The 21442-nt window shown below is 44.3% G+C and overlaps 1 protein-coding gene across 4 annotated transcripts in view; it reads right to left on the reverse strand.

The window, feature by feature from the left end:
• Positions 1-21442, reverse strand: part of PASD1 (PAS domain containing repressor 1) — an 88979-nt gene that overhangs the window by 21540 nt on the left and 45997 nt on the right. For 2 of the 4 annotated variants that reach the window (XM_013100489.5, XM_027465338.3), the window contains exons 2-5: positions 5467-5558; positions 4189-4245; positions 2655-2809; positions 1819-1910 (exon numbers count right to left, since the gene is read on the reverse strand). In XM_013100489.5, the coding sequence (XP_012955943.4) occupies positions 1819-1910; positions 2655-2809; positions 4189-4220 (279 nt within the window). In that variant the 5' untranslated portion in view covers positions 4221-4245; positions 5467-5558. Of the gene's footprint in view, positions 1-1818; positions 1911-2654; positions 2810-4188; positions 4246-5466; positions 5559-12797; positions 20234-21442 lie in introns of those variants that run through there. The other 2 variants (XM_038184500.2, XM_013100492.5) reach the window with 2 other exon arrangements.

Below are 21442 nucleotides of genomic sequence, written 5' to 3' on the forward strand. Positions count from 1 at the left end.
CATGGGAACAACTTAAACTACAATACAATAGGCTAGTTTACTCAGTGGTGATGACTGTAACAGTCTAAAATCAACATGAATCAATTATGGCAATGACGGTTCAATGTAGAAAAATAAAAAATGACACATGGTGTCTAATTCAGCATTCTTCTTACACTTATTTGCTCATTAATATTAAATTGACTTGTATTTTGCACCCAGTGAGTACTTATTTAATGTGAAGCAAGACGGTGGTGGTTAAGTTTTCTACACCCACACAATCCTAGTGACTTCAGTCACTTCATTATGTGTTCTGAATTGCACAATAGTTAACCAGTTCAGTGTGTAAGGAAATGTTAGATATCATCACGGCAAACCCAGCACTATGGATGAATGGATGAATGGATGGATGGATGGATGGATAAACAGAGACAGATGAAAAAAATAATACATTTAAAAAAACTAATTTTATGGCTCCTAAGGACAAGATCTAAAGCCTTATTTATCTTGCTTAAAGCACTCATTTGCTAGGCAACTGACATGACAATTTGAAAGTTTGTTTTCCCTTTTTTTTTTCAAAGTTTGTTTTCCCTTTCCTTTTCACTATGGTTCCTGGCGCGGAGTCTATGTTCTCAGTGCCTTCTAAATCACTGCATGTGCTTTCTTCTTTGAGAGCTCTCTCCCTGTTCTTCACAACATCTTCTTGTACCATTGATCCAGTCTCTGTTCCTATTCTTCTGTAACACTTGGAAGGTCTAGGAGGTCTGATGCCTGGCCAGTACTGTGTACAAAGCCAGTTCTTCTAATGACATCATTAGGCTGCTCTGCAGCTCGGCTTGCAGGAAGCCAAAGATGCTGCACAGAGGGAGCATCCAGCATCTTTCCCCGCAGCCAGCTACTCCCTGTCTCATTGTCTGAGTCCCTGCCTTTGCTAAAAATAAGCACTCTCTGGGTAAAAACACTGATTTTAAGTAAACTGCTCAATGGTCAAACATAGTCCAGCAAACGAACAGTTATTGAAGGGCTCCCCCCGGCCACTTGTAAGGGAGAAATTTGTTTTGATTCAGCTGGAACAAACTAGCTTGTTTGGTAAGAAAAATTCCCAGAAAGAATGAACAGACTTTTCCAGGGAGGTGAGTCATGACATCCTGATGAAAAGGAGTAACTAAGACACTGCAGCACCTCCCAGCTCAGCCCGGCATACACCCTAGTTTTGGTGGGGCAAAGAGCAGCAGCTGCCTACGCAGGGTAGATGTCCTTGCTGGAGGAGCAGGCAGTACAGAACCCAAGTGGCATCTTTAAGAAAAGAAAAATGTAGGCTCGTGGGGTGTTTCTACATCAGCTCATCATTTTATAGGTGACAGGATCAGGGCTCATCTGAGCACACGTAAAAGCAACCAAAGTAAAAGACGTGGCAGTCGCAGCACAGGTACAGCCCTGCGCAGCTAGTGGCAGCAATGCAAGGGCTGCCTTGCTAATGGGATGTGGGAGGATGGGAGCTGCTCTGCTTTGCTCAGATCCTTCCCAGTTTTTGCTCCTGTAGCTGGTCTGAGAAGGGCAGTTCTGTTTCTCCTCTCTCACCTGGCCAAAGCTGGGCCAAATCGGGCTTCATGCCTAAATGAAAAGCTGTTTACCTTTAAGGGGAAGCAGTCATATTCCTAATTCTGTGTCTGCAAAGCATTTAGCACAACACTGGTCTCTGTCAGGTTTGGATTATAAGTGCCAGCAAAGCAGAAATCATTAACACTGGGACCCACAGGTGAAAGGAACTGTATGTCTGAACTACTCCACTGAACCGATTACTTTTCACTAATCTATGCAGCTTTAATTTCTTCTTACCTCTAACATCAACTGGGTGAACTCCTCGTTGCTAAGAAATGAAGGCTTCCAGTCTTGTCTAATCTCACAGGCTTCTGTCTGTGCTGTGATTTCTTACAGAGAAAACATCAAAAAAGCAACATGACTCACATTCATTGGGACTTTTTTTTCATTTTCAAGTAACACGATTTCTTTTAAGAAGCTTTCAGAGGAATCATCCTCAGATCATTCTCCATACAAAGCCTTATTATATGCAACACTCAATTTCCACGCCATCACGATAGAAATGCATTAGAAATCAGGAGAGGAAAAAAAAAAAAAAAAAAAAAAAAAGAGGAGACATTTTGGGTAGTTTGAAGGGAACCTTCAAAACTGAAGAAAACAATTTCTTCAAAAATGTTCTTTCCAGTGCTCTGGGCTAGCCTCAGAGCATCACTGACAGCAGACTGGGGCTGGCTCTGCAGCCACTGCAGGATGGCAGGAGCCCACAGGCAGCAGGAGGGGCTGCACCCATCCAGACCTGGGAAGAGGGGGCAGAAATCCTCTTTTGTGGTGTGTGCTGTTCCTCAGCTCCTCCTTCTTGCTCTGCTTGAGAGCACATAAAACATGCCAGGGGATGGGGATGTTGGTGAGGGAAATGCAGCAATGTCACTGCATTCAAGCCTAGCCCCATCTGCTGTCACCAACTGCTGTGCCTTAATCTGACCCTCACTTAAATTCATGTCCTATACGGGGTTTTTAGATGCTTGGGAAAAACAGTTTTCATCTTCTGAGCAGCAACTGGCTGCTGGTCAGCTGCAGAGCCAGTGCCTCCAAGGGGAAAGGGTCCAAGGGGAAGGGGGCAGTGCCCTCACTACCTTTCTGTTTCTGTAAGAAGTCGATGGTCCTCTGCAGTATGGTGGACTTGTCCATCTTGAGAGGGTGGCCGTGGCCCTGCAGCATTGTGCAAAGCTCTTTAATGAGGACATTGAACTGGTCTCTCCTCTTCTTTTCAGATTTGTTGCGTGATGCCCTGGATGACAGAAACATGAATGGCACTAAGTAAAAGGAAGGGTCTGCAGCTCGACCCAAGGAGGATCAAGTGGCCCTGTCCCAGCAAAACACTTTAAGTACAAGACTCTGAACCCTGCTGGGACTGCTCATTTCTTTAAAATTAGGCTTGGGAGTAAGTGCTGGTGCCTTGAGCCTTGCAGCAGGACCGAACTCACTGTCAGAAAGGAATGCTTGTAGGTAACAAATAGGATTTATATGCATTTGAGCAAGACTGCATCCTTATGCACATTTCAGCAGCAGTTCTCATTGTTTCAAAACCAGTGATGGCTTCACAAAGGTGCTATAGGTGAAATTTCTCCAGTACAATAGTCCTGGCATCACACACTGACTTTTTGCCCACTTCTGTTTTGCAGTTACTATGCACACATGTGGAGGTCAAAATGAGAGGGATGCCTCGTTCTTGAATTTGTACCTGCAGAAGTAGCTCATTCCCAGAGAACATTGTGCAGAGATAATTTGATTGCAGAACAAAGTCAAGCACACGCTCTCACATCTGGGTTTGGAAATCTGGAGTGGCAGCAGTGTGATATATGAAACTGGGCACGTTAAGAGTCTGGCTGCGGAAACCACAGACTCGTTTCCAGCTTGCATTAATACAATTAAAGAATGTTTTATTAGGGTTTTCCCCTCCATTAAAAACAATAAAGGAGAAAGCAAATCCATTCAATTTCTTCCAAAATGTTCTTTCCAATGCTCCTATCTGAGATAACCCTATTTTCATACAACCTCTTCCAGTAGTAATTATTTTTCTTTACAAGTGCATTCATGATGATACATCAGCCCTGTGATCCAGCCCGAGTTCGGTATGCAGGAAGCATTTCCATTCACTTTCAGGTTGGCATTTGGAGGTTCTCACATCCAGCATTTGCTTTCCCAGCCCTCTCTGTTTTGGCACTAATGTACGATGAGTAATTACAGCTGAACCAAGCTGCTCTGAAGGAAGACCAGCTCCTTCCTACCTGTGCTAAGGCAGGACTGCCCTCTAAGTCTCATGGGGAACCCAGGTGGGCAGCACTGCATGAGGTCAATAAAATCACAGATTGGGGTACTGCATCAGCATGGTAAATAGCCATGGGATAACAAGAGGGTAAAGGAATGTAATCTAAGGAGCACCGAGCTGATTAACCCATCGTAGGGGCGGTCAAATACACCGTGAGAAGCTTGAAAATGGTGACAAAATTCCATTTTATGTGGTCTGCTATCCACAGCCTGAAAACTGCAGGATTTTGCCTCTGACATCAGTGCCCTGACTACTTTTACCCGCATCAGACAACACAGCATTTGCAGTTCTTCCCTGGAAGAGCTTGCAAGCTCAGCGCTCCGTGCATCCCTTCATACCTCTTTGCCCTGTCCTTCTCATCTTCATCCATCAGTTCGTTTACACGACACAGGGCTCTGGAAGGAAAGGACAGAAGTACTTACTGAGTCACATTGCCTGATCTCGTTGAGGCTGTCAGAACATGGAGCTTACTGGTTTGTACGTTATGACCTCCTGGATGTTTCTATCACCCCCTCCCCAGCCTCCGCTCGATTACATAGTTTCTTGCCTGCTCTGTCACCTACTGAGGCTTGAGAGCTGAAACCTTTGCCATATGCCCAAACATTCATCTGCAATAACTGTAACTGTACTGGGAAAGAGCCAGCAGCCCCCAGCCTGCCTCTGCAGTCCCCTCTGTGAAAACAGCCCCAGCCACAATCAAGCGCAGCCAGCACCTGATGCAGCCAGGGGAACACCAGGGATGGGGAACCCTACCAAAGCACTGATTTCTGCACAGGAACCAGCATCTCCCATGTAAACGTGAGAGCTGATCTCAGTTCGATGTCTGTGCCAGGTAGCACAGTGCCTGGTCCTGCTAGGCTGCTGGAATCCATTGCAATGCTTAAAGAGCAACTGAGATTTCTGTCCCAGCGCAAGGGCACAGGAGGAAGGTATGCTGATCCCCCAGAGGATTAGTATTAGGCAACAGCAGGGTACGGTCAGGAGATTCGAGGGATGATATGAGACAGGCTCACCTGAAATGCCCTGTGGCCAACGACCGATGCTTGCACCAGTGGACTCCCACCACATCATCCCAGCTGCATCCCACCACGGGGATTCATACCCAAGGCTGCAAGTCGAAACTCTTCCTCCGCTGGCATTAACCAGGGAAAGGAAGGGAAGGTGACCTGGCTTCCCTGGGGTCTGTCTGTCAGCAGTCACTGTGGGCTGCTGTCTTTATCGTACTCTAACTGCTCCTGCAGCACAGGTGAGGAGAACAGTTGGCTGCAATTCCCAGTAAGGACACGGTACTCTCAAGCCCCGTGCAATGATATAAAATCCATCATGATCAGGGTGACCTCTTCACTGGTGCTTTGCTCTCAGGTCAGTAATTCCAAATGAAATTAAACCACCCACAACTGAGAGGATGTCAAAGATACTGATCACAGAAAAAGCAACAAAAATTCCTCCTCCCTCCCCTGCTCTGGAGCGAGGATTCCCCTCCCTGCAGGGGACTTGGGCAGAGTATGATTTGTATGATTTCTGTGTGGTTTCTCCAGCCCCAAAATGTGGATGTACGCCATTGGGAGGGGGTGGTTCTCCCTGCGTGAGTCCCTGGAAGCCCAGTGAGTCATTACCTGTTCTATTGCTCAGATTCATCAGTCCAGACTGACGGAGTGGGATCAGCACTTCTTATCACCATGTAAATAGAGACGGAGAAAAATTAATCCTAGAAGGAAAAGCAAAACACAATTAAAACACAGTTGCAAACGAGACTTAGCCTCAAGAGCAGCAATCGCTTCAAGCCGAAGAGGTCTGCGGCCACCAGTGAGAAAGGTGGTCGGTGTAACTGGGGAGCACCCAGGGACACTGGGACATGTCTGGGACTCCTGGCTCTGTGTGCACCACCTGCTGCCACAGAAGAAGGCCCAAAAAAACACAAGACCCGGTAGTGTGGAAGAACAGCCCGACTAGTGTGGGGCCGCTGAGGATCGATAGGAGTCCTTCCAACACCCGATGGTACAGCTGGCATGTGTGCAATGAGAACCTGTGAGTTCATCTGCCATTCACCAGCGCTGATCTATCTGGTGTTTGTGGCCAACATAGAGCCCGTCCTGTGGTATGGGGAGAGTGCTCTGTAGGGGAGGCAAAATGGGACAACAGGCCGAATGCTTGCTCACTGCACCCACGTGAGATTATGTCAGTCCGCCTGCTTGAAAAACTTGGCTGAGATAAACTGTAATGCCCTGGTTATAAACTGCAGTTATAAACTGGTTATAAACTGGTTATAAACACTGCAGTTACCTGGAAGAGGACTGAAGCTCCTGGCACAATGGAAGTACCAGAGTAACACACAAACATGCAGCTATATAATACGCTTCATGTGTTTCAGCCCTAAGCACTTCAGTAAAAAGCGCGGCTGGGATTAAGTCGGCAATTTCAGCTCAGAACACGAACTTCCAGGGAAAACCTTACGCAAGGACTGGTGTCCCCGCTGCAAACACCACCTACGTGCCAGGTTTAGGTACAGGGGACCTGCTAGGCTGCTGCTCTCACAGCAGTTGTACGCTGGTCAAATTACAAGCTTTTATCCGAGTTCAAAAGGAGTGTGTGATCTTGTTTGCTATCCTAGTGACCTACATTGGAACTGAAATTCTTATCTTAGTCACTGCTTCTCATCGTCAGCGTTGCTTTTTTCAAAATTACGTCGTCGTTTCTCCTCCAGAAGGATGGCCCACACTCAAGTTTTGCTAACCCTTAACGATTTCTGAGATACAGAGATATCGAGAATATTCTTTTTAAAGCAGTGGGTTAGATTAAAAAAAAAAATAAAAAAGTACTTGGAACCACACAAACAAATCTATTAAAACTTTTCAGAAAGCATTTTTCACATACAGGCCAAAGTATGCAAAAACTCAGCCAAACTAAAGGATTCTTCCTGAGTTTTGAGCGCAAAGCTTTGCACAGAAACCTTCCCATTGACTGTCTAACCACCGCAGGCTTTTTACTGAACATTAACAACGTCCAGTCAATGCTCACCAAGCCTGAATTAGGAAAGGCAGTCCCAATTCCCCTGTCTCCAGCAGTAGCCGTGGCATCCTTCCACAGCACGGCTGATGTGAGCTGCTGGGGTGACGAGGCTTCCTGGGCCTGTCCTGGGGACACCCCGGTGAACGCGAGCGATGCCCGTGGTCAGCACCAGACTTGGAGGCTCAGACAGAATAAAAGGCCATAAAAGAAGTCACAGGCCCGATCCCACGGAGAAGCTTTTTGCATGATGCAGCAGGATGGTGAGCTATAAAAAGTCTTAGCAGAAGACACCTAAGGACAGAATATTCTTAACCGGATTAAGCACTTCAGGACTACATTTAGCTAAGTGCTTTTTGTCTTGTTATGAGCCAGGGCTAAATATAGTAAGCAGAATACTTAAGAATAGTTTCATAAGGGTTGTATACACTCCTCGGCAAGATAAGGCACTTAGCACTATTGACAGAAGTATGTCTGCATGTTAAGAGTATTTTAAACAGCTCCAGATAGAATCTCTTTGACCTTAACTGTATTAACCAGAGGGATCAAAATTTATTTATTGCCTCCTGAAAATCCTCTCCTGCAATACACGGAGAGAACTCCTGAACTCTGCAGGCAGGTGAGGAGAGAGGACACCTGTGGATGCTGCCAGTAGCTTCTTCCACCCTGCCTCCAACCGGTGATGGTCAGTGTCCCACCAAGAAATGCACATCCATCATTGCTTAATGCCCTCTATAGCGAGAAAAGATTTGTTCTTCCCTTGCACGAAGCATCTCAAACAATGAGAAAAGCACTTTAAAGGCAAGTTAACGTTTTAGACTTTTCAAACATCACTGTATTAAAGTTGTTTCTAGGGTTACAGAAAGAGCAATGGAGTCTGACAGCCTTAACAAGACAATGGACTTCTCAGATACACATCTAAAAGTTAAAGTGCTGTTTCATCCTTTCTGCAATATTCTGGCACAATTTTTACTAAAGAGGGAACGGGAGAAGGAATTTTTTTAACTCTTTGTTTTGCCGAACTGTTTGACTTCGGGAGCTATCTAAAACTGCAATATTTTGACTAAAGATAATGTTTATTGGATTGCTGTAAAACATCAAAACATTTGAGGGTAACTCTTAATGGCATAACATATTAGAAAGAGTTATCCCCTGAAAACAACAGTTGAATGCTTCAATATAGTGTTAATTTTAATTATTTGGCTATGTCACTGACGACAAGGTAAAGCTCACTCTGTGAGTCTAGTGCTCTGATTTCTTTGTGATCAGCAGCAAATAAAGTTTCATCACTCACCTAAAAACAGCCCTGAAAACAGCTAATTTGATTGCTTTCTCCAACTATTTCAAGTCATCTAATTAAAAATATTCTCTATGCACAAAAACTTTGTATTTATATTTTTGTAGCATTTTGCACTTGTGTAATGCATGGCAGATCGGGAGTCTTCAAATCTATACTGTAGGAAATATTTTAATTACAGAAATGTGCCGTGCTAACAATTTCCATGGATTTTACATGCAATGAATTCTGCAGAGAGCCCTCAATTACAAGATGCAGCACAACACAGCCGTAAATAAGAGAGATAATGCATTCTCCAGCAGTACGATTTATATGTCAATACGGCGATGTTTCATTCTTCCAGAGGCAACAGGAGGGCATGACTGTGCTTGACAGCTAAACAGCAGATTTAATTTTTAAAAGGCAGAATTTAACCTTTTCAGTGAAGTGCTACTGATTCAATTATAAGATGCTAATGTAAATGACATTTGGAAAAACCAAACAGTGCCTCTGAACCTTTCAGACTGTTTTACACACAGTGAGGATCCTCCCCATCCCTGGATCTCCACCACTTACTTCTGTTTCCCACTCCTGCCTGTATTTTTGTGCAGCATCTCTGCAGCAGCTGGAACAGGGTAATAATGGTGGTGAATTGATGAGAGAACCCAAAAATCTGTGTCCTCCTCTTGTTCATCTGTCAGAAGTGGACCTTTTCTGCCACTGCTGTAAGAGGAGCATCTCAATGCGCTCGCTTAGCTGCAGCATCCCCCTCCTGGTTTATTGAGCTCTAAATTTAGCTTGTTACCTGTGACAGATTTATGACTACATTCATTACAGCAGTAACAGCTTCAGAGAGAAGCTAAGAGGTGCCCAAAGAAAATGGATTATACAAAACAATTACGCCATAAAAGAGGCTGTATCAGAACACTGTGATTCAGCACCAAAATGAAATGAAAGATAAAGGCAGGAACAATGCTGCTGTGGGTTTTCTATTTTTTTGCTTGTGTGTCTTTATTTATTTATTTTTTTTAACTAGGGTATGCTGTTTTCTGACAAAAGGAAAGGGGAGAAAGATTAAAAAACACTAACAGACACTTGAAAAGAAAAGATGATTACTGGAACATTTTGTTCTCTAGGATTTTTGTCAGATCCTGAAGAAAATAGCTGGCCAACTTTGTTCTGTTCCAGCAATTTACTAAGCTTTGCAGGCTAAAGATGCAACGTTGGAGAAGATTATTTAAAATGTCTCCAGGGCTTCTGTAACAAGAAGGGCATGTATTTAATTAACTCTATCAATTTGTCTAATAGCCTCTTAAAATCCTCAAAAGATGGCAAAAGGCAGGACTGCTGATTCACAACCCTACCAGTACAAGAACACAACTCCAGTGGCACACGCAGGAGAGGAGAAAAATGAGCATGCAAATAATACTCCTGCTGTCTTGGACAAATACCTGTGTTTATTTGTAGCCAGTTACTACAGGAACTACCTTTCCAGCAAACGTGTGTTGTACTATGAAATGATGAAAATGTATCTAGCCTATAAATACATTTTTAACACACCTGGCTCATTCAGACACGGTATTTCTGGACCTGGATGCTCAGACTAATATTTAGAGCCAAATAATCCCCAAACAATAACATACAATTTTCTTTCCCTTGCGTGGCATAGCAGCAAAGGCAGTTCACAAAAAATCCTTCAGCAGAAATTGAGATGTGTGTTCGCATGTGACTATTTCCAGGAAAGGCACATAGAGACAAAGAGAAGGCAGCAATATTGAAATCTCACAACCAGAAGCCTTTTGAACAGAATTTTCTCCAACATTTCCAGAAAATAGGAATTTTCTTAAAGCTCTGGTTCTGCTTATGGCTGATCCCAACAGGGCAATGCATGGGGTGCACAGACATACACATATAAACATGCATTTTAGTTCAGAATGATTTACAAAAAAAAACTGAAAGCAATCTCTACCAAGGAAAGGTGACGTTCAGGATGACTGCAGCACTGCTCGTCTCCTGAGGTTTAAAGTTAAGCAACCATTCCTGCTGGTGAATGTGGAAAGAAGGCAAGCAGGGCTCCCTGTCTCGTGCCTCAGGGCACTTTCTATCATATCCACTTCTCTGGCAAATCACAAAAGATGGCGTTTGTGTGTGTGGGAAGTTAACCCAACAAATTTCAGCAATGAAATAAGCAGCTCGACAAGCTAAAAAACAAGCAAGCCAACAAAACAAATAATTTGATTCTGCAGCTTAAACAAGATGGACAACAAGTTTTGGTTGTGCTACCCTGAAATCCTGCTTGTGTTTCCTTTTCTGTTCGATTTACTATGGGTGAAGCTCATCCCAAACTAAGTCTATGTGCCATTGAACTACCTACTTTTAGGCCCTGTGTGCAGAATAAATGCAATCACTATCCAATAAAGAAAATCAGCCACCTACTCAAGCTAAACCATCAGCCACCAGTTTGTTCAAGGAGGCAGTAATAGCACCCATGTCCTCAGCTGTTCTCCTTTTCTGCTCAAACAATATATATATTGTTTTGTTTTCAGTTTCTTCTTTCTATGGCTTGTATATAAAATGCATTTCAGATTCTGGAGGATGGTACAGATGAGGAGATTTGTGCTTTGTGTTTGCTTGTGCTGCAGGTGGAACTCATAATGCAAAACTAAAAGTGAGGCCCGAGGGCTGTTTGCCTTGCACAGGGAAAGGAGGACCCTTCAAATGCATCAGCAGTGGGTCACTGGGGCTTCCAGGGCCCCACTTCCCAACTGCTCTGCTCTGGTGAGGAGATAAGTGGGTTGCATGACTTGGCTAAAAGTCCTTCTTCTCACAGGCTGCAGGATGAGCAGAGATGAAAGCAGGAACTGATTGCCATCTCCCTGACAAGCACATCCCAGGGTCCCAAGGTACCTGTCTGAAGAACAAGAAAGGCGGTGCCAGACTTCTCTATTTGGACTTCATTTAATGAAAGAGGCCCAATACTCTCAGTGCTCCTCCACTACATGACCGAGTGTTTAGTACAGCCCATTCCTTTCTGGCATGCACAGACTGACTGTCTGACACAAATCAGAGCATCCTGAAGGCACAAGGCATGTTTCTCCTGCACTGCCCTGTCCTTGCACTACACCACGTCCCCTACAAGAGAGGGAAACTCAGCCAGGGCCCTGCTCCTGCTGGGCAATGCACCACGAGGCAGCTGGATGAGGTACAGACACCCTGCAGGTAGCCAGCTATCCCTGCCTCTGTCATTCCTCTGCTTCCTTACATCTGCTGGGTCCTCTGTACCAGGGAGCCCTATGGCTGCTGTGCTGGGAGGTCTTGGGAGCCTGGTTCTTGTTCATTTTCCTTTGCTTTCTATGAACAATGTTGACTTCTCCGATGCTCTGCAAGCATCTTGCTGCTTTCTCCTCCACTGCTTCTACGTCAGGAAGTCCTGGCATGCTCTATAAACATGCTTATCCCTGTTGTACAAGTGAGGAAACAGGGGCACACATTTCACTTCTGTCTTTTTATGAGTGTCCCAGTTTTGGGAAGCTGGATTTGAAATGGTAAATGCAGCTACAGCCTAATTTTAAGTAATGCCAAAACCCAGCACAAGCACCTACAAACAATGCACATTTTGGAAAAGTTTGACCTAAATCGTTGGCCCAAGGTCAGCCAGCAGAGTTAAGAAGTGAATCCAGATGTCCCGACGATTAGCCCTGTCTACTGGCATCCAGTCAAGTCTTCCCTCCTAAAATAAGCTTCCTGAAGCATCAGACTAGAGTCTTAGAACTCACTTTAATATGTAGCACTGATAAGAACTGATTTCCAAGCAAAGGAGTGAGAAAAAAACAACAGTTCATTATTTTTTCCTCAAGTGACCACTGAGTGACCAGTGGAAGGACAGCTCAGGGTTCATTTGATCCCGAATTTCTACTGATAAATCAAAAAAAGGAAGATTCTTCTCCCTTTCTAAAACAACTTGAAGAAAAAGCGTTTTGCCTCCGTAATCCTAGACCTGAGTAATATAATCTGCTCTCTGTTGCAATCTGTTTCTCATGTGTATCACCAGCCTGGAATTTCTGGAACTCAATACATAAGGAAGCTATTCAAAAAAAAGGAAATATTATGACAAAAGGATTAGAGATAGGTCTAAACCAGATTGAAAGCCTCCCCATAGCAGAGGAGAATTCAGCTGCTGATCCAGAGTTAAAACTCTCGACTTCAGCCCAAATCTCAAACCTGAACACTGCCAAAACGATGGCATTTCCCAGCACCAGCCCACCTCTCAGCTCTGGTTCAGAGACAGAAAAGAAAGGAGAGAACGGGCCCCGGGGCCATGCAGTGAAGCATTTATTCTCCTGCAGCAGAAGTGGAGCAGCACTAGCTGTCTGAACAGTTCAACTGCCCCATGTGAAAGACCTGTGAGAAAATTATAAAGAGCTCTAGTAGTTAAAATTCAAAGTCTTACATGCAGGCTTACTTAGAGTTTTATCTACTTACCCATTAAATGAATATCAAAGGATTCACTGCAGCTGAGCTAACTGACCTCATTTTATATCTCTGGCTTCACGCGTCCAAGTTCAAGCTAAGAAAAACTTCTTTACCCTCTCGGTGTGTTTAATTCGGGAGCGTTCCAGGTATAACGTGCATGTAAGTCAAAAGGAATTTAAACAAAGCGCTTACATTTCAAAATTTGTCTTATCCTCATTTGGCTCCGGGAATTTCAGCTGCTTTCCTTAAATGATCTCCTCGCATCTGCTCTCCAGCTGAGCCGTGTCCGTGCCCCACTGACCTTACTGCTGCCATCTCTGTAATCTTGCAGCTGAGAATAACCAGCCACGCACCCCGGCCCTGCAAGCGTCCAGAGCCTTTCAAGAAAGAGGAGGTAGAAAAGAACCAGCTTTTATGTAAGAGGGAAAAGAAGGATTTAAGAGAAAAAAAAATGCTGTGTGACTCAGGTGAGCGATGGGAACCGCACGCCCGAGGAACCCTGCCCTGGCTTCCTCGGGCAACGGGAACCAGAGGCGTCAGCATCTTGCGGGATTATGCTCTGCAACGGCAGCTGGCAGATATTTTCCTAATGCAGAGCACAGCAGCATCGTTCACACTCGTTTGATTCTATTTGCTGCTGTTCCTATTCAACCCCGACTAATCCGATCAAGTTATTTCTTGGCCTGTGCCTTAAAGCCGAACAAGTAAACACTTTTCATAAGGTCTGAGCCCACTTGTTTCAAGTGTATGATTAAGCACTGGATGTGAGCGTTATTGTGAGAAAATTCACCTAATTGCTCAGAATTTCCAAAATAACCCACACTTGTCTTGAAGTGGTAATTTTCTATCCAGTGTTTTATTTCCTGCATTACAAATACACAATATGGCTGCAAAGGGGTCCCAAAGACCAAGCGTGTTTGTGCTTCAGCTACCCTAAAGAACGGCTCTTTTGAGCAGAGAACAGCTAATAATGGCCCTAGTTAGACAGCATGATGCAAAATATTTTCTGTGGCTACGAGACCTTCTCCTTCTTGTTTACTATGAAGAAGACAGACAGACGATAAATACAGTCATTAAATGCATTTTGGACAAAGTCACGCTCATTTACAGTATTTGCATGCAGTAACCCCTAAAGACTTATGAACCAGCAAAGCTGTTGATCCAAGTCTAATTCTATTGCAGTTACACCAAGGATGGATTTGAACCATTGAAGCTCACACTTTTTTTTTTTTCCAAGAAGAATTGCTGCCACTTATGTTACTGGAAGTGTTAATAATATAGCTGGTTTTCCTTCCTTCTTTAGAACAACCTCCGCACCTTCTCTTTCTCTTCTCTGAGACACTTTTAACTTCACATCCAATATTCCCTTTTGCAATATCTTGCCCGTATCGCTTCTCAACTACCTCCTCAAAAGATGTTATTTGTTCTGAAAGCTTCAGGAATAAAAGAATATTTAAACAATTAACTGCAATCAGATTCATCATTCTGCACAGTACTGCAAATCTGCACTGGAAATGTAATGAGAAAGCAAAACTTTTGCTCCGAAAGAGGAAAAGAGGAGATAAACATCAACATGTCTCTCTCTCTTATTACTTCGTTATCATTTTTAGACTACAAATATGACAGCCACTGGAGCAGTTTAATACTGGGTCATTGTTGTTACACATATTATGCACAAAGACCCGAGTCCTCATTCTGTCATAGATAAGACATTCACACACTTTTTTTTTTTTTTTTTTTTTCAATTGCAGTTTATTTGCATGGCTGGCTGGATAATCAACCAAAATAACAAAATATGACTCAGCACGACTGAATGTCCCCTTCGCTTTGGGGATTCTCTCGCAAGGTTTTTTTTTTTTTAAACTCTAAAAGTGGAAAAGATCTGTCCCTCAACAACTGCGTGAGCATACAGAACATTTTAAAATGAGTTTTATTTCTTATCCGCAATGTTCTTACACTAAGAATCCTCCTCCTGTGAGTCACAACCAGGACTCCAACACAGCCAGCAAGTTAAAAGCATGGGTCCATCTGTCTCAAAGGGTAACTCTCAGGTAAGAGACCTGGCCAGCTGAAAAGGCTGCAGCGTGAGACAGCATCTCCCCTGAGACACAGTGCAAAGAGCACTGGAGAACGAAGATCTGCTGGCACGTGCCTCTTGTGTTACCCACCTGTGTAATTCCTGGGTGCAGGCAGTGGGATTTGTTTGTGCTTTCCAGAAGTAGGACAGACACAAATCTGTTACTCTGGGCTTTTGCGACCAAAGCACCTTAAACCATATATCCACATACCAGCAGCATCCATACTAAATTTAACACCATAAAAGTAGGCTGGCTCAGAAGATAAACATTAAAACCAGCTGATGAAAGATACTGCAATGTACGTGCCCACAAAACAGACGGGTTGAAAGGGAGCTTGTTCCTGTGATAATCTGACTACGTAACATCACCAAGGCCAGCACAACCCCTGACGAACATTTACGCAGTAGCACGAAGCCAGCAGCAGAAGTTAAAAATGTCCGTGACCTTTAGCTAGCAGTCCCAGTTTCCTCGGGATTTCACACCGTGTTGGAGAGGCAAACATCATCTGTACTCGCAGCCTGCACTTTCTTTCCTGCACTGCTTTCGTGTACGTCTCCTATAAATCACAAGCAAACTTCACAGTGGTTTAGCCAAAACTCAAGCAGGGAAAACATTCAATTAGGCAGAGAGAAAAACCACCTTCCTCCTTCCTTCTCCTCCTCCCACCAGGCCAGCTGTGAAAGGTCAGTAGTAAAATTCCTTGTAAGATCACAGAAATTAGTGTTACATCCTTCCTAACACGAACATCTCTTCTAGTTTTGTGTTCTGTGTGGGCAAATTCTGCATGCTGTAAGCCAACCAGGCTGAAGCTGGTGTGGTTTTTAGGGCTAAGCGTGCTCGTCTCTCTTCAAGTGAGCCCCTGGTTGCCAGCCGTGCTGTCACAAAAAGTAATCCAAAGTACCTAAGCTGCTTTCTTCTACGCCGAAGTGTAGATGAATAAGAAATCAAGTGCAGTACCACAAAATGCCTCTCCGAAGCTTGTTTACCATTGCCGTAGTAGCTGAGTCGCTGAATGAAATATTTACAACTATTCATGCAATCAAACTCATTTTCCTAAGGAAATAACTGATTAGGTATCTCACATCTGTTCCTGACAATGATTTAAGCCTGTGCTGATCCATATCTAGTCCTGACATGAATGCTAATGCTTTGGAAGCAGTCATCCTTAATGGGCGGGTGACGACAGGCGATCCGGCTCTGGTGGCAACGGGCTGTAGGGAAGGTCCTCATCCACAGGTGAGGGATGACAGAAGCAGCCCACAGCTCCCTCTAACCTTATGACCTAGGGCTTAGGAAGCCTGGCAGGAGATAGAAGCCAGAGTGATGCTTGATGTGGAATTATCTTGGGAATTATCTTCCCATCCCTGTCAAAAGTTTTTAATATCTCACAGATGCTTGCTTCCTCTATGCAGAAGAGCAATCCTGCTCTGCCAGACTCCGGCGTTGCATGTCCTCCTTCCAACAACATTTCCCCATCAGGGCTCTTCTCTGATTGAAGATATTGCAAGTGTTGCAAGGCTGGGAGGAAAATCAGCTGCTAGTAAAGCTGATTGAGATGATTCCCTAATAAAACATGACATTCATGTCAGGAAAGACAAAAGTAAATGCCACGCTGTTGCTCAGAAAAATAGCTGTTCTGTGGGCAAACTCTCAAAGCCAAGACACTGATAGAAATACAGGGAGAAAAACAGTGCTTAGTTAATCTAATTTAATTCATCCAGCAATCCTCTTTTCCACAGTAAATTTATCTCAAGAACTTACAAAGAAGGAAAAAGACGCGTTTAGTGCAGTGGCTCCAAACTCCACACACTTTGTTACTGCAGAGACCCTCTCAAGTCAACTGCAGAGCTCCTCGGCGCTGAGCCAAAGATGCCAAAGACAAACCCCACGATTTGTGTGACTGGTCCTGCTGGTACTGTCCGTCCCTTGTGCTAACAGCTGGGTCTGGCAACAGCAACCTGGTCAGAAGAAAATGTTTGACAACACCTACATCACAAAAAAAAATTACTTTGAGGTCAAGGAACCAAATAAATACAACTGAAGAAAATTTGCCTGCGTTTGCCTGCAAAGGACCCTGCAGAGCTGTAAGTCAAACAGAAACGAAGTCCATGAAAGTGTCTGAGCAGTAAGCTCTGGAACAGTCAGGAATACCTCATAAAAAGTACATTTCAAACACAGTCCAAAGAAGATTAAACTATTTATCTCTCTTAGGACTTCTATACATCATAAATAGACACTCTGCCTTTTACATAAAGCAGCTCATTATCTGACTTGTTCACTGATACCTCCTTTTACTCAAACAACTCAAACTGGACTACACTAGAAAATCCCAGAATAGTTTCCAAGATGTGACAGTTTTTGAAATAAGATGATGACTTATATTTATAAAATCTTACTTACCGTGCAGTCAAATTCACATTAATATAATACATCATCTCTAAGGACAACTTTTTAAGAAAAATGCTATTCCAGCTTGTTAATATTCATATGCTTTCCTTTTAAAAGAAATCAAAACATAGAAGTTGTCGTCCTCTTTTGATTTAGTCTTTATCCATCCCTTGAGTGAAAGAAGAGGTTCTGCTCTAGCCACAACAGCCTATTTCCAACTATCAAATCAATCCAACACTCCAAATCTCGGTTGCTCTACTAGTTGCATTTATGAATACACCCATGATAAGGAATTCAGCTCCAGATTCAAAACATGTGCTCTGGATGGAGTTCTGATCCAGCCTCATTTCTTGTTTCCAAATGGTTTAGTGACAATTTTAGAGAATTGCACTTATTTTTCTCCCATTTTAGATAAAAAAGCTTTCTCCCTTATGGACAGTATTGCAGAATCACACACACTCTCTTACTCTAAAAATTCTTCTGGGGCATTCTCCTTCCAAACCAAAGAATCTCCAGAAAGCAGCAATACAGAATTGCACGCAATCTTCCCACGTAACACAATTTTCAGTAAAAGAACCGTGTACCAGGAGACGTGAAGATACCCCAGGTAAGGAAGGCACTGGGATCCATGGAGGCCCCAGCTCCAGCAGAATGAGCAAGGAGAATCCCAAGACTGGCCCCCAAGGGCCGACGTGCACTCCCTCTGCAACAGCACATCTCCAAATCACTACTGCCATCCAGGAGGCCAACCCCAGAGCTTCAGATGCAGAGAAAATGAAGGAACTCGCTTTTTCTACATTGACTCATTGTCTCCGCTAATGACAAGGCTCAGCCCGCCGCAATAAGCAAGATTAAACAGAAGATGTAGGTGTTAAGATTAGCACACAGAGTTTGTTTTGTTAACACTTCCTACCGTGCCCCTTCCGTTAAAAGCCTGCTCCAAAACAAAGCCTTTCCAAGTATTCTGTTTGAGTGTAAAGCAAACTGTTGATACTCCTCCTTAACATGGCCAGCAGTAGCGGAGCCAACCGAAGTCCCACCTTTTCGCCACACATGACTCAATGCACACACTTAATAAAACGTGATTAGAAACACTTTGATCAGCACGAATATTTCTAATTTACTGTAAATCGTGGCTGCGTACGCTGCGCTCAGCGACGGGACGAACAGGTTTGCAGCCCAACTTCCTCGGCGTGGGTGTAACCTCCCCAGCTCTTACAGCCTCCCTAATTGCTGGGTTTGCTGTAACCGGACCAAACGCACAGCATCCTCCTCAAGACGTGAAGACATACTTGCAGTTCGGGCAGTAGGGCCTTCGGTGGCACAGACCCCAAGGCTGATATCCCCAGGATATCTATTTTCCTTCTGCTGATGCTCTGGGAGAGGTCCTTCAGCAGGGCCAGGGGTTTGGCTTATCCTTTTCAGAAAAATCCTTTGAATTACTTAGAAGTCTTCTTATAATGCTTCTGCGTCTATGCGAAATAATTAACAGCAACGGGAGCTGTTATCAGCTCATCTTTTGTTTATTTATTTCTCCAAAAAATGGTTTACTTATTATGCTGCTGACGGTCAAAACTTTATTGTCCTGAAGCAATGCGCCGCGCTGCGCTGTGAGTTAAAATAAGATTAAAGTAGGCTGAGCCCAGAAGAGAACAAACAAACCTTATTAATTTCTTTTACGCATATGTGTATGCGTGTGTTTGTGGGCTGAACGGATGAAGCAAGAGAGGAGATTAGCATTTTTATGGATATGATTCCTGCCGTTGCTACATACTTGAAAATCTTGCTTGAGCTCGGGCAGTTTGTAAACAAGAATAAACACACCTGCAAATATCTTGGCATTCAGCTATTAGTCAATCAATTAACCCATCTGCCTACACCTGCCACCCAGCAAAACGGCTGACATTGACTTGCACGTCGCTTATCTGGGAGAGGGAACACAAATTGTGGGGAAACGGAGGTGTAGAAGTGCCTGCTGAGGTGTTATACTGCCATGGGGACCCGAGGGGCTTGCCTAAATCCCTGCCTGGAGACGGGATGAGCACAGCACGGAGGGTAACCTCTGGTGCAAATACTGCAAGCCAACTCCAAGACACCTCTGTGGTGCCCCAGAAGCGTCCCACAAGTGCCCGTCACCATCTGACCACTCCAAGTTCACCTTCCTGCCCTGGCCAGGGGCTGCTTCCAACCATGGGTGTGTGCCCAAGTGCACTCGTGTGTGTGCATCCGTCCTCCCCAGACGGACCTCCAAGGTGCTGCCCTGCCTCCCTGCTGCCCTCCCAAGGAAAGATGCATTTTTCAGGGCTCCCTGGGAAAATGGTGAGCGAGCCTCTTAGTTACCATAGTGCTGTGCTCTACGGAGATGTTGACAAATTAATCAATTATACAACTGTGTTTGCTGAGAATACAAGTCACAGTCAGATGATCCGATGCGTTTCAGCAGCTCCGCGGAGTTTGGTTAGCGCACTTCCTTGTCTACAACCTCGGTATTATCCTCGTCTGCACTGTCGTTTTGCCATATTTCAATTTCTCTTAAGAAGCAGTTTATCAGGTATGCGATCTCTGCTTCAGGCTAAGTCAAGCTGTTTTCCTTCTTGCTTCCCTGCTTGCTTTCTGTCTTTTTCCCCCCTTTCCCCCCTCTCTTTCCTGTAATAAGAAAAAGGAATAGGATGCACATTATGCATCAACTTTCTTATAACAAAACTGTCTTGCTAAAATTACCAACTCATGACTAAAGGCCAGCAATCTCATATCTATTCTAGAGGTTTTTCTGCACAAATTACAGGATTTTTCTCTGATCAGTACCAGAGCAGGGCTGATTTTAAGTCCAGCTTTGCAACATATTTTAGGAATATCAGGTAGAAAGGGAACAGTGGGGACAGGAACAACAGCTCTCCAACCTCAGGAAATAACGCTTCTAGTGCTGACTTCACGTCTCTTCAACCATCAGGAGCCCCAGAACACGTCCTCACATCCTTCACCAAACTTACAGTTCGCATCATTAGCACACATGATGAAACGGCACCGTGACACGGAAAAGCAGGGTGGGTGAAAATCACTGCCCAGACCCGCACATCCTTGCAACCACACAAAGTTCATTAAACAACATTAGCAACCGATCCCTGAAAATATATCACGAAGTACACTGTGGATACTCACGGCGCGACCTGAAGGAAAAACTCCTCTCTACCCCAAAATCTGATGAACAGGTTAAGCCAGGAAGCACGCCAGAAAACACCGCAGGCAGTCGTGCCAGCCTAACACCACAAGGAGCCTCCGCACCGCAGGATTTCCTTACACCTTGACCTGCGGCCAACATGTACTGCTTGGGAGGAAGGCGAACATGGGGAAAAAAAAAAAAAGGCTGATTCTGCAGCAATGGGGACAACTCTCTCTTGCCATGGCTCCCAAAAAACAGCAGAAGCCTTGATGCATGGGGTTAATGTAACAGTGCAAACAAAACCCAGTCCAATCTCCTTTCAACCTCGCATTAAAAATACAGATATACTGGAGACCAAAGGGCTAATTCTGCAAACTTAATTTCCTATCTCCAGGAACTCTCTAATTTAACTGTATAATCTCTTTCATAAGATTATCAAGATCTATCTCAAAACTACCCTAATTGAAAGACTATTACACAACCTCAATCCTTAGGTAGTTGGAAGCTTTCTTCTAATTTCCCATTCAAATTTATTCATGACCAACTTACACAATTTAATCTCGTGTGGATGCTATCTTTTGACTTACACAGTTTTTCCTCCTTCTTGCCATTTAGTCCCAGCTGTGCGTAAAAAGACCTATTGTAACCTGTGCCTTCATTTGTTCAATTGGCCGGAGCTAAACAAATTAAGGTGTTTAATCACACGTCATTCCATAGAGAGTCCATTTGTGTGATCATATCTCTCACCCTCCTGCCATTCTAATCTAACATTTTCTTGATGGGGGTGTCCAGAGCCATGCGGTATCCCCACAGACTACACCACAAGCAACAGAAAGCTCTTGTACAATGATAAAACCAACGATAAAATCCCACCACTTGCCCACAGGTACCCAGGGCCACCCAGTGCCTCCACATCTCTGCCCTCTGTCTCCGCCAGTGACGAGCCCGTTTCACACTTGAAATTCTTGTTGTTGGTCTCAACGCACAAAACTCTGCATGACTTTGCACCCAGCACTATTAAATGTCATTTTATTTCTATCACTCCAATCAACAAAGTCATCTAAATTCCTTTCATATGATAATCCAGTCCTCCTCCCTCCAAGGCCACCTCCCAGCCCCGTGTCCCGCCGGGCACACACCCAGCACTCCCCCAGCTCACCGCGGCCCCATCCTGATGGTCCTTGGGAGCAGCAGATCCGTTCGCTTCCATC

This window comes from Anas platyrhynchos, chromosome 10, assembly GCF_047663525.1.
Source record: "Anas platyrhynchos isolate ZD024472 breed Pekin duck chromosome 10, IASCAAS_PekinDuck_T2T, whole genome shotgun sequence".
Classification (NCBI taxonomy): Eukaryota; Metazoa; Chordata; class Aves; order Anseriformes; family Anatidae; genus Anas; species Anas platyrhynchos.